General features: G+C 37.0%; 1 protein-coding gene across 2 annotated transcripts in view; it reads left to right on the top strand.

The window, feature by feature from the left end:
- MSH2 (mutS homolog 2) overlaps positions 1-15363 on the top strand; it is a 76249-nt gene that overhangs the window by 46401 nt on the left and 14485 nt on the right. For both annotated transcript variants that reach the window (XM_067007644.1, XM_059078297.2), the window contains exons 9-11: positions 8173-8296; positions 9759-9909; positions 12334-12431. In XM_067007644.1, coding sequence (XP_066863745.1) covers positions 8173-8296; positions 9759-9909; positions 12334-12431 — 373 coding nt within the window. The remainder of the gene's footprint in view (positions 1-8172; positions 8297-9758; positions 9910-12333; positions 12432-15363) is intronic.

Genomic DNA, 15363 nt, shown 5'->3' with positions numbered 1-15363 from the left:
AATGCGTTGGGTGTTTTTTGTGGCTGCTTTCCATAAATCTTATAGAAAGGTTTTACTTTTTTTTTTTTTTTGCAGTACACGGGCCTCTCACTGTTGTGGCCTCTCCCACTGCAGAGCACAGGCACGCGCAGGCTCAGTGGCCATGGCTCACGGGCCCAGCCACTCCGTGGCATGTGGGATCTTCCCGGACCAGGGCACGAACCCGTGTCTCCTGCATCGGCAGGCGGACTCTCAACCACTGCGCCACCAGGGAAGCCCTGGGTTTTCCATTTTTGAAGTAAATGTAGAGCAAAACTACCCCAAGACAGGGTTCAAAAAAAAACCAATGATTTTTCACAAAAATGTAAACAATATTTGTTTATTGGGTGATTTAGTGAGATGTATTAAATTTTTCAACCTTTCTATATGTGTTTGGACCATTTTATCTTTGAATCTTAGTTTTCACATACACTTATTACTGATATTTCATCTATTATTGGAAAAGTAATGACTTTAGATAAATTCTTATTGAAAATACTGGGACAGAAGAAATTGAAATCGTTTTTTTTAAACATCTTTATTGGATTATAATTGCTTTACAATGGTGTGTTAGTTTCTGGTTTACAACAAAGTGAATCAGTTATACATATACATATGTTCCCATATCTCTTCCCTCTTGCTTCTCCCTCCCTCCCACCCTCCCTATCCCACCCCTCTAGGTGGTCACAAACCACCTAGCTGATCTCCCTGTGCCATGTGGCTGCTTCCCACGAGCTATCCACCCTACATTTGGTAGTGTATATATGTCCATGCCACTCTCTCACTTCATCACAGCTTACCCTTCCCCCTCCCCATATCCTCAAGTCCATGCTCTAGTAGGTCTGTGTTTTATTCCCGTCCTACCCCTAGGCTCTTCATGACATTTTTTTTTTCTTAGATTCCGTATATATGTGTTAGCGTACAGTATTTGTTTTTCTCCTCTTGACTTACTTCACTCTGTATGACACACTGCAGGTCCATCCACCTCACTACAAATAACTCAATTTCGTTTCTTTTTATGGCTGAGTAATATTCCATTGTATATATGTGCCACATCTTGTTTATCCATTCATCTGTTGATGGACACTTAGGTTGCTTCCATGTCCTGGCTATAGTAAATAGAGCTGCAACGGGTTTTCTCTAGTTGTGGCAAGTGGGGGCTACTCTTCGTTGTGGTGCATGGGCTTCTTATTGCTGTGGCTTCTCTTGTTGTGGAGCATGGGCTCTAGGCACGTGAGCTTCAGTAGTTGCAGCACGCGGGCTCAGTAGTTGTGGCTCGCAGGCTCTACAGCGCAGGCTCAGTAGTTGTGGCGCACGCACGGGCTTAGTTGCTCCGCGGCATGTAGGATCTTCCCGGACCAGGGCTCAAACCCATGTCCCCTGCGTTGGCAGGCAGATTCTTAACCACTGCGCCACCAGGGAAGTCCCTGTTGATCATTTTATATCTTTGGAGAAATGTCTCTTCAGATCCTTTGCTCATTTTTAAATTGTGTTGTCTGTCTGTTGTTGAGTTGTAAGTGTTCTATTTATATTCTGAATATATTTCTAGTAGATACATATTTCTGAGTTTTCCAATTGCTAAAAGTTGTTCATAGTGATTGCTTATTATTTTTAAAAGGACTGCTGTATTTGCAGATAGATTTCCTGTTTATTTTTATTTTTTTAATTAATTTATTTTTTTTTGTGGTACGCTGGCCTCTCACTGTTGTGGCCTCTCCCGTTGCGGAGCACAGGCTCTGGACGCGCAGGCTCAGCAACCATGGCTCACAGGCCCAGCTGCTTCGCGGCATGTGGGATCTTCCCGGACCGGGGCACGAACCCGTGTCCCCTGCATCGGCAGGCGGATTCTCAACCACTGCGCCACCAGGGAAGCCCAGTCCTGTTTATTTTTAATATAATTTGTTTGTGCCTCCCTTGACACTTCTTCCTTTCCATAGTTTGTCTGTTTTTTAGAGAATCAACTTGTCTAAATTGACCTTTAAAATCCCCTTTTGTATCTTTGGGTGTTTTTTTTTTTCCATTAATTTCCATTCCTACATATATATTTCATCTATTTTTGGTCTCTTTTCAGCCTCTTTAGTTGAGCATTCACTATTTTTCCAGCCTTTTATTTTTTTAGTAAGCACTTAAGATTATACTTTTCTTTCAATGTGTTGTTTCAGCCGACTGAATCCTATACGTTTTGAGAGGTACAATTTCTTACTTAGTTTTAAGTCCTTTATTCCATTATCATTTATTCGTTCTTTGGTTTGTCATTTGTTTAGAGGTAAGTTTTTGTTTAGAAGTAAGTTTTTAAATTTCCAAGCTTTGGTATGTGTCAGTTTCGTAAAAGTTCTCCATGTGTTTTTGATTATGAGTGCTCCCTAATTTTGGTTGCAGAGTTCTCTATATGTCCATTAGATAAAGCTTTAGTTGTTTTGTTCACATTCTCTGGATACTTGGTAATTTTAATCTGCTGAGTTACTGAGAGAAATGTGGATGTCTTCATAAATTCAGTACATTTTTGCTTCGTATGTTTTCAAGGCACAGAGCTGTCATTTTGTGTGTGTGTGTGGGAAATTGAACCTTTATCATTCTTAGGGATATTTAAATAATAGTAATGCTATTATTATGTAATGCTTTTTGCCTCAGATTTATTTTGTCTGATAATAAGAAAGCAGTGCCAGAGTCCTTCCTTTTTGTTTTTTACATGGTATATCTTTTCCCATCCTTTGTGAGTCTTTTTGGTTTAGGTAAAACTTATAACTGGATTTTACTTATTTTAAAATTTAATTTGAGGGCTTCCCTGGTGGCACAGTGGTTGAGAATCCACCTGCCAATGCCGGGGACATGGGTTAGAGTCCTGGTCCGGGAGGATCCCACGTGCCACGGAGCAACTCAGCCCGTGTGCCATGCCTGCTGAGCCTGCACTGTAGAGCCCACGAGCCACAACTACTGAGCCCGCGTGCCACAACTACTGAAGCCTGCATGCTGCAACAAGAGGGACCACCGTGGTGAGATGCCTGTGCAGTGCACCTCAGCAAGGAGTAGCCCCCACTCGCTGCAACTGGAGGGGGCCCGCAACAGCAACGAAAACCCAACACAGCCAAAAATAAATAAATAAATAAATAAAATACATTTTTTTAAAAATTAAAAAATTTTTTAATTTGATAGAGACTTCTCTGGTGGTGCCGTGGTTAAGAATCTGCCTGGCAGTGGGTTCAGTCCCTGGTGTGGGAAGATCCCACATGCCATGGAGCAACTAGGCCCATGAGCCACAACTGCTGAAGCCCGCGTGACTGGAGCCTGTGCTCTGCAATAAGAGAAGCCAGCACAGTGAGAAGCCTGCACACTGTGTTGAAGAGTGGATCGGCTCGCTGCAACTAGAGAAAGCCTGTGTGCAGCAACGAAGACCCAAAGCAGCCAAAAAAAAAAAAAAAAAAAAAGTTTAATTTGATAATCTCTTTTTTTAAAGTGGCAATTTGGATTTATTTCTACCAAATTATTTTGTGATTCTTATTGTTCCTGGTTCCCCTTACCTGTTCTTTCTTAATTTTATGTTGATTGGGTTTTTAAAATTCCCATTTTCCCTCTTCTTATGCTCCTCCTCTATCCTATCACACATGCACTGGTTTGAAGTTCTTCACAAAATTTTTTTAAAAATGTGTATACATAACTCATCAAAGTCAAAAACGTCATCAGCATCTTCTTACTTCTCCCCCAGAATACTAGGACCTTAGAATTCCTTAGATCAGATTATATTTCTTCATTACTGGCTGATATTTTAGTTCTATCTTTTATTATTATTTTTTTTTTAGTTCTATCTTTTATACCCCTTAGTTTTCTCTATAGTCAGTGTTAAGATTTGCCCGTATGCTTACCATTTTCTTTGCTGTTCTTTTCTTCTTCCTGGATATTTTTTAGGAGTTCCTTTATTGGTGGCGGGGGGAGTCTGTTAGTCAGATTTTGTTTGTTGGAAAATTTCTGTATTTCATCCTTGTTCTTTTTTTTATTGGGGTATAGTTGTTTTTGCAATGTTGTGTTAGTTTCTACTGTACAGTGGAGTGAAGTAGAATTCCCTGTGCTATACAGCAGTTTCTTATTAGCTATATATTTTATACATATTAGTGTATATATGTCAATCCCAATCTCCCAATTCATCCCACCCCTGAACCCCTGCTTTCCCCCTCTTGGTGTCACCCTTGTTCCTGAAGGATATTTTATCTGAGTGTACAATTCCACATTGACAGCTACTTTTCCTTAGTACCTGTAAGATTGTGTTGCATTGTCTGTTGGCTTGCACTATTATTGTTTACAAGTTTTGATCCCAGATATCGGTTCCTTTTACTACACTGGGTCCAAAAGTGGATTTCTTTTTTATTTTTTCTATTTGGATTTGCTCTGTTTTCTTAATCAGAATTCATGTCTTTTATCAGTTCTGGAAAATTATTAGTCATTATCTCTTTGACTATTGTGTTTCTTTACTCTTTTTCTAAAGCTATGATTAGACGTGTTAGACTTTTGCATTCTTTTTCTGCCATGTGTCTGTGCTTCTCTCTTTGTGATTATTTCAGATGATCTAATTCTTCAGCTCTAATATGTTGTTTAACAATCCCACTGGGTTTTTTAAAAATAAATTTATTTATTTTATTTATATTTATTTTTGGCTGTGTTGGGTCTTCGTTGCTGCGTGCGGACTTTCTGTAGTTGTGGCGAGCAGGGGCTACTCTTCGTTGCGGTGCACAGGCTCCTCATTGTGGTGGCTTCTCGTTGCAGAGCATGGGCTGTAGGCGGTTGGGCTTCGGTAGTTGTGGCACGTGGGCTCAGTAGTTGTGGTGCAGGCTCTAGAGCACAGGCTCAGTAGTTGTGGCACACGGGCTTAGTTGCTCCATGGCATGTGGGATGTTCCTCGGCCAGGGCTCAAACCCATGTCCCCTGCATTGGCAGGCTGATTCTTAACCACTGCCCCACCAAGGAAGCCCGGGGTTTTTTTTTTTTTTTTTTTTAATGATTATATTTTTCATTTATAGAAGTTGTTTGGTTCATTTCTAAGTCTGCCTAGTCTTTTTCTTTTTTAAGTAGTATCTTATTCTTTGCTCATGTGTTCCATTCCCATTCTTAATATTCCATCTCTAAAATTTCTTGGATTTAAATCTGCTCCTTGTCTTCTTTCTGCTGAGTCTTACCGTTTTTTTTTTTTTTTTTGACTCTCTTACTTGTCGTGGCTTGTTTCCTTGTCTGTTACGTATGTTTAGATTATGAATTCTCATTTATCTGGGTTCCTTCTGTGCAAATCATACAGGCAAATCATATATCCTCTCAGATAAAATTTGCTTTTGCTTTTGCCTTATACCCTACAAATGTAATTAACCCAGTAACACATTTAAGTTAATTTCTCAGCCTGTAGCTTTCTACATTTGTTAGGGCGAACATTTAGCTGTTGAAAAAGAAACCTCAAATAAGTAACAGTGGCTTAAACAGGAATAGGGGTTTCATTTTCTATCATGACAGTGTGGGCATAGCAGCACAGGGCTGGCAGGGCAGCCCCACTGTCTCTGCACCCTGTCTCCTCCTTTACTTCTCTAGCATCCTTAGGGTGTTGCCTTCATCTTCAAGGTCCAGGGTGGCTTACTACCTTATCTTTATTCCAGCCAATGGGAGAGGCTAAAGGGGAAGAGGAGGACACATTCTGGAAATGGTACACATCATTCCTGCTCACATTCTATTGGTCAGAATTTAGTTACATGCCCACACCAGCTGCAAGCGAAGCTGGAAAATGTAGTCTTTGTTCTTAGTATTTACGTGTCTCATGAAAAATTATCAGTTCTGTCACTGTAGAAGGAGGGGATAATAGAAATGGCCACACCCAGCAGCCTTTTTCACCGCTAAGACATACAGCAGACATTTGAAGTCCCAACCCCAGTGAAGGCAGGCTTTTATTTATTGATTTATTTATTTAAAATTAATTTTTATTGGAGTATAGTTGATTTCCAGTGTTGTGTTAGTTTCTGCTGTACAGCAAAGTGAATCAGTTATACATATGCATATATCCACTCTTTGTTAGATTCTTTTCCCATATAGGTCATTACAGAGTACTGAGTAGAGTTTCCTGTGCTAGATAGTAGGTTCTTATTAGTTATCTATTTTATGTATAGTAAAGGCTGGCTTTTAGTCACACATTGTGAGAGAGGAGATTCTGCCCCCGCCTTCCCTTTTCCAGGGGCCCAGGCTGATAGAGGCAGGTTTCCCTAATTGTTACCATATCTCATGAGGTAGGTTTTTAACATGGTCCCCTGGCCTTGCTCTATGCTGGGGACTCTCCACTTTGCAGGAGCTCAGACATAGTTTTCCCTAACTTAACTATACATTTATTTGAAAAAGTGCTTATAATATTTTATCTAGTATTTCTAGGATAGTGGAGTTCTTGCTTTTGTTTTTGAAGATTTCTAGTATCTTCCATACTTATTTTCTCCTCTCTAATTACTTTAATCTCTTTCATGTGAATTCTGATTATATCAAGTCTTTTCTACTATGTCAGTACAGATAATTTGATTCAACAGTATGTCTCCTCTTCTTTGTTATGTTGTATTTATTTGTATTTTAATGATATTGCTAGGATCTAACTTCCCTTCCTTATTCTTTTTATCTTGTTTCTTGATTTCATTATCCCGTTTTGGAGTTCTAAGCCTGGGTTTATTTTGTTCCATTTCCTTTGTGTAGTCTGGTGTAATGGGTGTGTGTGTTTCTGGAGCTAGGTGGGTGATAGTCTGAAAGACAAGTCGTAGAGGTCATTATGTCGTGTTTGTTAGAATACCTCAGTTCTAGGTTAGAACACTCAGTTGGGTGGTATATTTTCTTATCTATTGTTTGGGAGGAGTAAGGCATTACTGAAGGATACTCCATTTGGTGTGTGGCCTAAGAGTGTTTACTAAGTTAGAGCTCAGTCATCACTTTCCCTTGCTTCACTGGGGTCTCTCAGCATTTTCAGAATAGTGTTCCCCCATCTGCAGAAGGAAGATGTAAGGGCGCCCCTCAACTTTCTACTCTCCAGGTTGGGATTATTAGTGAGATTTCTCAGGGTTTTGTTGACTCACCAGAGGATTTCTTAGTATTTGGTGATAGGTTTTTTTCTTTTTCCTTAAAAAAAATAGCTATAGAATAATATCTTAAGGTTGCTTAAATATTCATGTGTTTTATTATTCTGGAGCTTTAGCAGTTTTCTGTGGCTTTAGTTTACTACTTATTTTCTCATCTGTGAGTTGTGTGTTTTTATGCCTGCCCATTTAATGACTTGATGTTTTTCTCATACATGCAAACAAGTGCCGTTTTATAAAAGAAAATGTCAACCTTTACATTTTTATATTTTGCAGAGCTATTTTTACAAATCTTTTGCTTTTTAAAAAATTAGGTTTATTTGAAATTTTAAATTTTAGTATATTATATAATTAAATCTTTTGTTGGTTTAAATTGAGAAAGTTATTTGATAAATGTTTTATTCTCTTTTTTGCTAGCTTCCTGTATTGTGATTTTATTTCCTTATTGTGGTGTTAATTTTGGTATGTGAAGAAGGTGTGCTCTGATTAAGTGGATAGTAATTGGGAGGAATTTATATCAATCTCACTTACTGAATTTTAAAAAATCTTGTTTTAGAAAACTGACTCATATTTTTACATAAAATTAGGTCTTTTCAATAGTTCTTAATGTCTATAAGGATAGGATTCATTCTTTTTAAAAAAATATTCTCTCATAATTTTGTCTGTTCAAGGTTTAGTCGTTTTGTTTCAAAAAGGGATTTCAAGAGCTAACTTTTCGAGCTTCCTAAGATGGATCCTTGATTTGGGCAAAAACTACACATTCTGTTACAGTCTTTAAACATTGCTTAGGGAAAAATATTAAAAAAAATAATGAATACTGTTAGGGACAAAATTATCATTAGCACTATGTTTCATATGAATAATTTTTCTGTATCTAGAGATCTAAGCTCCTAATAAACAGAACTCTTTATATCTGTTAACATATAGAAACTCCTTATAGTTGTGACTGAGTAACTTATGGATAGTGAATCATTTAACTCAAAACATTAGTGAATTTTAAATTAAATAAGCAAAATACTTTAATGACTTCCATCTTTACCCATCATTGATAAAATTTAGCTACTCTTTGTTCTGTCTCTAGGTGGAAAACCATGAATTCCTTGTAAAACCTTCATTTGATCCTAACTTGAGTGAATTAAGAGAAATAATGGATGACTTAGAAAAGAAGATTCAGTCAACATTAATAAGTGCAGCTAGAGATCTAGGTAAGAATGGGTTCTTGGAGGTTTGAATAATTCTTTTGTCTACATAGTATCCACACTGGAGCCAGAATTGCTTTCCTAGAAGACACAATTGATCATGCCACTTCCTTGTTTAATGTGCCAGCCCCCTTTTCTACTGAATAAAATTACAGTCACATAAAGTCTACATACAGGGTTCTTTACATCTGGAGCCTGGCCACCCCTTCAGATTCTTCTCTTACTAATTTCCCTAATCCCAGGATGACCCCCACGTTCCTGCCAGACAAACCACCCTACATGCCCTTGCATCGCGTCTTTTAAATAAGACCTGTTTTAAATGTCACCTCCTCTATAAGCCTAATTCTACTAGGAATAGTTCATTGATTTGGCTTTGGGGTTCACAAGCACTTCATTAATATCAACTTAAAAAAATTATTAGATTTAAATTCCCTAGATTATCAGTTCCCTAATTAGTCTCACACTGTTTGTTCTCTTTTGCTCTGAATTTATAAACCTCTGTTCTGAGCATCTCTCACATGTATGTTGAACAAATAAATCTTAGCATATTAGAAGACCCCTCAGAGCAGTAATACTCTTGTATATGCCCATACCAACATATATAAACATTTTTACAAATAGTTTCCTTGGAGAGTCCTTATATGAACTAGATCCTAGATTTAAGAATCTTTGCCTTGAAGGATGTTAAAATTTACCCTCCTCATTTCATAGATCTCTCCATGTTCTCTCTATGTCTCTTTCCTCCCTGGTCAAATGAGGTCTGTCTTTAGTTGTTTGCTGCTTCTAACATTCCATAGTCATGCTTTAGCAAATAAGTTTGTAGATACTATCTCTCTCTTCTGGTTTGGGGTCTAAAGATTACAATGATGAATGAGATTATGAGGACAGGACAAACATAAAAACTCAAAAATCTTAGGTGCATAAAGTCTAGCTGATTGATCACTGCCTGTTTTGTGAAGCTTCCTACACTTAACATGAAGTGTATGTCCTAGTTTTTCTAGGGCTTCACTGTCAGAGTCTCAAGTTTTTGTTTGGAAAGTATATTTGTTTTCTTTAATTATACTCTATATTAGTTCCAGAGAAATGCTTTGGTTAACTAAAGAACCCTCAGCAGAACTCAAGGACAATGACCATTTCTTATCTACCCTCGTGCCCACAGCATCTTAGAACAGTGTGTGCTACCCACTGCTGGTGCTCTGCAGCCTTGGTTGGGTTTACCTAGAAAGGCCTCCACATCAGAAACTAACATTAATAAGGGGATTTAAGTATTTTCATGTAGTTTTTTGAGTGAAGTGAGTGAAGTAGGATGTGCATCTTTCCCAGTTGGATAATATTAATTATTTCCAGTATGCTGTCATGTAATAAAAGTGTATTTTTCACTATTTAGATTTAAGTATTTTAAACACTTACATTGAAAATGGCTGTAGATATCTATGACATACTTTTTCTTTTTTTCCTGATCATGAAGGCTTGGATCCTGGCAAACAGATTAAACTGGATTCCAGCACACAATTTGGATATTATTTTCGCGTAACATGCAAGGAAGAAAAAGTCCTTCGTAATAATAAAAATTTCAGTACAGTAGATATCCAGAAGAATGGTGTTAAATTTACCAACAGGTTTGTAAGCCTATGTTAAATTAAGTCTTTACTAGTCCCATGAAACTATTCTCTGATGAAATGTGCATGTTCTGTGATAAGGAAGTTTTACCATATTTATTGTTAATTGATATAAGGCATAAGATAAGATTGAAGCTCTTTTTCCCTTACAAGAGGTTGGTCAGATATCCCAACACCACTTGTTAAATAGTTCATTTTTTCCTCATTGACTGAAATGTCACTTTGGGTCTATTTTTAAGATTATTCTTTCATGTATGTCTTTTACCATCCTTTTATCAGTGTGAAATACATTGTACTACATTTATTTTATGTTTCCATATTTATTAGAGTTAGTTCCCCTTCATATCTCTGTTAGTTATTTTCACATTTATTTTTTCTAAGAAAACTTTGTTATCCTTGATCAGTTAAATTCTTCTGGTATATCAGTTGGATGTATCATTTAGTTTAGGGAGATGTCTACCAGCCTTAATAAGGCCATTCATTAGACTACAGCTTTTTTTTTTTTTTAAATGTGTTCCACGTTGTAAAAAAATCTTACCAGTTTTTTTCTGCGTTTTCTCTTGCTGATGTTAGGAAGTTCCTGAGGCAGATTATTCATGGGTGAAAAAAGAATTATTTAAAAATAAGTCTTCTGTGACTGGTAGAGTGAGGGCATTTATCCTTTCTCTTCTGTATTGTTCTAGAACTTATGGCCAGCCTTACTCCCACCCTCCTGAATATTCTTAGTATTTACAGCTAACTTTTGTATATATGATCCTCTTTTATCCATTTATTTAGTAAGTGTTTTGAGTGTCTGTTATATGCAGACATTATTCTAGGTGTTCAGACAACCTAGTAATGAAAATTGTAGGTCTGTTTGTTTCTCATAACAACTCTCTGAGATAAATAGGACAGGTAACAGTTCTCTCACTTTTTACATGGAGAAACTGAAACTCCAATCCCCCAGGATTGGACAGCTAGTAACAATAGATACCCAAACCTGGATCTTCTGTTGCCAAATTTATTAGTTGCTGTTTCTCAATCACACTATATCCCTGATTCAAGAAATTTATATATGTTATAACTAACCAATGGGTGACTGGAAGATGATTATAACACCTCAAAAGTTCTGTCTTATCTAAGCCAAAATGTATATAGAGGTTGAACTGACCACAGTGGTTCCAAAAGTTGTGAAAAATTCATTCGTTCATTCATTCATTATTGCTTGTTGTCAACAGATTGCTTGCTGTGGATCTGACTCTGAGATCATATAATTGTCCTTCTTAAAAACCTCCAGTGTCTGTCATCCAGAAACATTTTAAATCTTTACTATAACCTGTACAATCTGATTCCTGCCCACCTCTTCTTTTCTCTCTGTCAGCTCTTCCCGTCACACAGCAGTCTCACTTTTATAATGTCTTTGCTTCTTTCTTTTCTTCCTTTAATTCTTTCCAGTTGCCTGTTTCATAGTCTTTTTGTGCCAATGTACTGTTCTTGAGCTGTATATGCATGTTATGGCATTGGCTGGTTCCATCATGTTCACAATTATTGCCTTGATTGACTAATACCCTCCTCCTTCTGATAAGTACTTCCCCCTCTTTCTCGTATCCTCTGTGACTCCCTCATCTTGTCTTTTTGTTTTTAATTTCATTCCCTTTCTTTGATACCAGTGAATATTTTTTCTCTATTCTCATCTTCAGCAATTTTTATTTCAACCTTTAATTTTCATTTACTCTTCACATTGCTCAGTAAGATTGTTTTCAAAACATTTACCTTACTTCGACAACTTTCAGTATCGAAGACCGTTTCCTACAGTAGTGGGAGAAACTGTGTTGTGGGGGTGTGTGTGTTATTTAGTTTTTAATCGAAGTATAGCTATAGCTGATTTACAATATTATATTAGTTTCAGGAATACAGCATAGTGATTCAGTATTTTTATAGTTTATACTCCATTAAAAGTTATTATGAGATATTGGCTATAATTCCCTGTGCTGTACAATATATCCTTGTTGCCTTATCTATTTTATACATAGTAGTTTCTATCTCTTAATCCTATACCCCTAATTTCCCCCTCTCCCCACTGGTAACCACTCGTTTGTTTTCTATATCTGTGTCTGTTTCTGTTTTGCTGTATACATTCGTTTTATTTTTTAGGTTCCATTTAAATATTTTAGAAAAGGTCACAGACCAGAATTTTACTCAAGGGAATAATTGTTATAGCAAGAATACTATTGGTGCCAGTGGGCCATTCCAAACAGCATAAATGTTAATACACTGAATTCCAGCCACATCCGCCCCTAATGAGTTGCCCATTTTCTACTGATATTTCGATTTTAATTGTTTTGATGCTTTATAGGATAATACTCTGGATATATTTTATATAGTGCACATTACCTCCAGTAGATGTTTTGATATTTTTAATAATACCATTATCTTGATTTGCAGTAAATTGTCTTCTCTCAATGAAGAGTATACCAAAAATAAAACCGAATATGAGGAAGCCCAGGATGCCATTGTTAAGGAAATTGTCAATATTTCTTCAGGTAAATTTAATAGAACCAATACATTAAATGTTGAAGGTTTGTGGCAACCCTACCTTGTCATATGATGGTTAGCATTTTTTAGCAATAAAGTATTTTTAAATTTAAGGTATATACGTTTTTTGTTATTGCACACTTACAGGCTACAGTGTAGTATAAACGTAACTTTTATGTGCACTGTGAAACCAGAACATTTGTGTGTTGCTTTATTGTGATATTCCCTTTATTGTGGTGGTCTGGAACTGAACCTGCAATATCTCCAAGGTATACCTGTAGTAGTCTTGAAAAAAATGTTTAACCTGAATAGTAACAAGAAGAAAAAAAACTGGATAAATTTAGATTGTGGAACATACTTTTTAAGGCCTGCACTCTTTAAAAATGTCAGTGTCTTGGAAGCAAAGAAGGAATGGGCAGGTTCTGTTCCAGATTAAAGGATACTTAAAGTGACAGAACAGTCAAAGGCAGAGGATGATCCTTGATTGGATCCAGTACTAGGGGTTGGAATTGGGGACTAGCTATAAAGGACACTATTGGGACAAATTGGCGAAGTTTAATATGAGATAATATGATATTGGTGTCACATTTCTTGGGTGTGTATAGTGATTAAGTAGGAAGATGTCCTTGTTCTCAGGTTATGTGTGCTGGATTGTTTAGGGGTAGTAAGTCATTTAAAAAGTACAAGCATGTATAATTCTGTAAATTGTTTTACTATTATGAATTTTTATAGTAAATCAGAAAGAAACATAAAACTTTTAAAGGGTTTTAGTGTACTGTATATATTTGTGTTGAGATGAATGAGATTTGTAAAGATTACATTTTTGCTTGGTGGTATCAGATTGCTGTAGCATGGTAATCTTCTAGTTGAATTATGTTCCTAGCCTAGATTGCATTTGTAAGGACCCTAAAAAGCACTACATATATTCAAACTGGGAGTCTTTCCCCAAAATAATATTAACTAATATTCATTAAATACCTAGTAGGTTAAAGCTGGTAGATTTTAACATTTAAATCGAAGGTTTTGTATTTGGAGTCACCTTGAATTTAAATGAAACGTCTTCTTGGTCTAATATACACATTATAAACTGTCTTTATTAAAAATGTAATAGATCATTTTTGTAATTTATCTTGCTCTTAAACCAGAAAAGGTGATGCTGTGAAGAGCCAGATGTTGTGAGATACCAAATATAGACTCTTGATTAAGAGGCTTTTATTTTTCTTTTATTATAAACCTATTCTTGTTGGTATGTTAGAAATTTTATGAGTTAAAGTAATTATGTAAGTACTCCACTAATATTTAAGTAATTCTCACAGGTTCCTATTGCTATATGGTAGGGTAGTATGATGAACTCTCCCCCCCGCCCTTTTTTTAATATGTTAGGTAAACAGGAATAAATTTAAAAGTGGTGAACCTAAGAATTATTTGTTTTGGGCCATTCATAAGTTAATTTTTATTTTCAAAAAATATTTTATCACTTTTATGGGGAACAAGGGAATCAGAGATGAGTCAGATTTTCTGCCATTTGATTAAACTCATAATATTGTATTTTTCTAAAATTAAAGTGTTCTCTTGATTGTCTTTTGAAGCTTTTGACACATTGATGTCCATGTGATAGTTCGTGTGACCCATGTGTCTGTTACACCAGCCCCTCCAACCTATTAAAATTTTAGAATCTATTCTGAAAATTTTGACCATTTTTATTTTCTTTTTTTTTTTCTGCGGTACGCGGGCCTCTCACCGTTGTGGCCTCTCCCGTTGCGGAGCACAGGCGCCGGATGCGCAGGCTCAGCGGCCATGGCTCACAGGCTCAGCCGCTCCGCGGCACGTGGGATCCTCCAGGACCGGGGCATGAACCCGTGTCCCCTGCATCGGCAGGCAGAGTCTCAACCACTGCGCCACCAGGGAAGCCCCCATTTTTATTTTCTAATCATGCTTTGCCTAGCATGTGTCAGGGACTGTTTAATGTATGTAATAGCTTTTAGTTTTACTGCTCTAGCGGAGTGCAATCTTGTTGAAAGTGTTTTAAGAGACAATTATGGAACTAAATTTATGCTAAAATTTAACTGCATGGGAAAAAAACCTCAAGTAACAATCTTGACAGTCACATTATATCTTATTACCTTGTGTTTGCAGGTTTCTTAGGATAATTGTGAAATGCCATCCTGGTTTCAGACTCTTAAAATTTAGAAATGTGCCTCACATATCACAGCACCCTGCTTTTCTTACCTTATCAATATATCATGAAAGCTTTTTCTTGTTAGTTTTTTTTTTTAACCTCATTTCCTTATATAAGCAGCTATGCACTCTTTTTTTTTCTTTTTTGAGAACAGGCCATTTATTTTGTAGAACATTTCTCAGTTTGAGTTTGGTTTCCTCATGATTGTTTTCAGGTGATACAGTTTTGTCTGGAATATGCAGACGTTACCACTGTCTGTGGATTCATATTAAGGGGCACATGATGTCTTTTGCCATATCATTGGTGATGTTAACTTTTGCTGCGTGCGGGTTTCTCTAGTTGCCATGAGCTGGGGGCTACTCTTCGTTGCAGTGTGCAGCCTTCTCGTTGCCGTGGCTTCTCTTGTTGCGGAGCACGGGCTCTAGGCACGCCGCCTTCAGTAGCTGTGGAGCATGGGCTTAGTTACTCTGCGGCATGTGGGATCTTCCTGGACCAGGGATTAAACGGCGTCCCCAGTGTTGGCAGGTGGCTTCTTAACCACCGTACCACCAGGGAAGTCCAAGCAGCTATGCACTTTTATATTTTAATGGATCTTGGTAAGGGAGGGCATCATACTCTATTTTTGAAATCTGTTCATAGTAAGGGAAAATGTGACAACACATTTTAACCTCATGCTAAGTTTTAGGTGTGCTTTCATGTTTAGTTATGGCAAACCTCTGTTCGTTTTTAAAAATTATATAACTTAGGAAATGGTTTTTGAA

This window comes from Kogia breviceps, chromosome 11 (assembly GCF_026419965.1).
Source record: "Kogia breviceps isolate mKogBre1 chromosome 11, mKogBre1 haplotype 1, whole genome shotgun sequence".
Taxonomy (NCBI): domain Eukaryota; kingdom Metazoa; phylum Chordata; class Mammalia; order Artiodactyla; family Physeteridae; genus Kogia; species Kogia breviceps.
The sequence above is the reverse complement of the archived record's forward strand: the minus strand, read 5'-3'. Positions and strand labels throughout refer to the sequence as shown.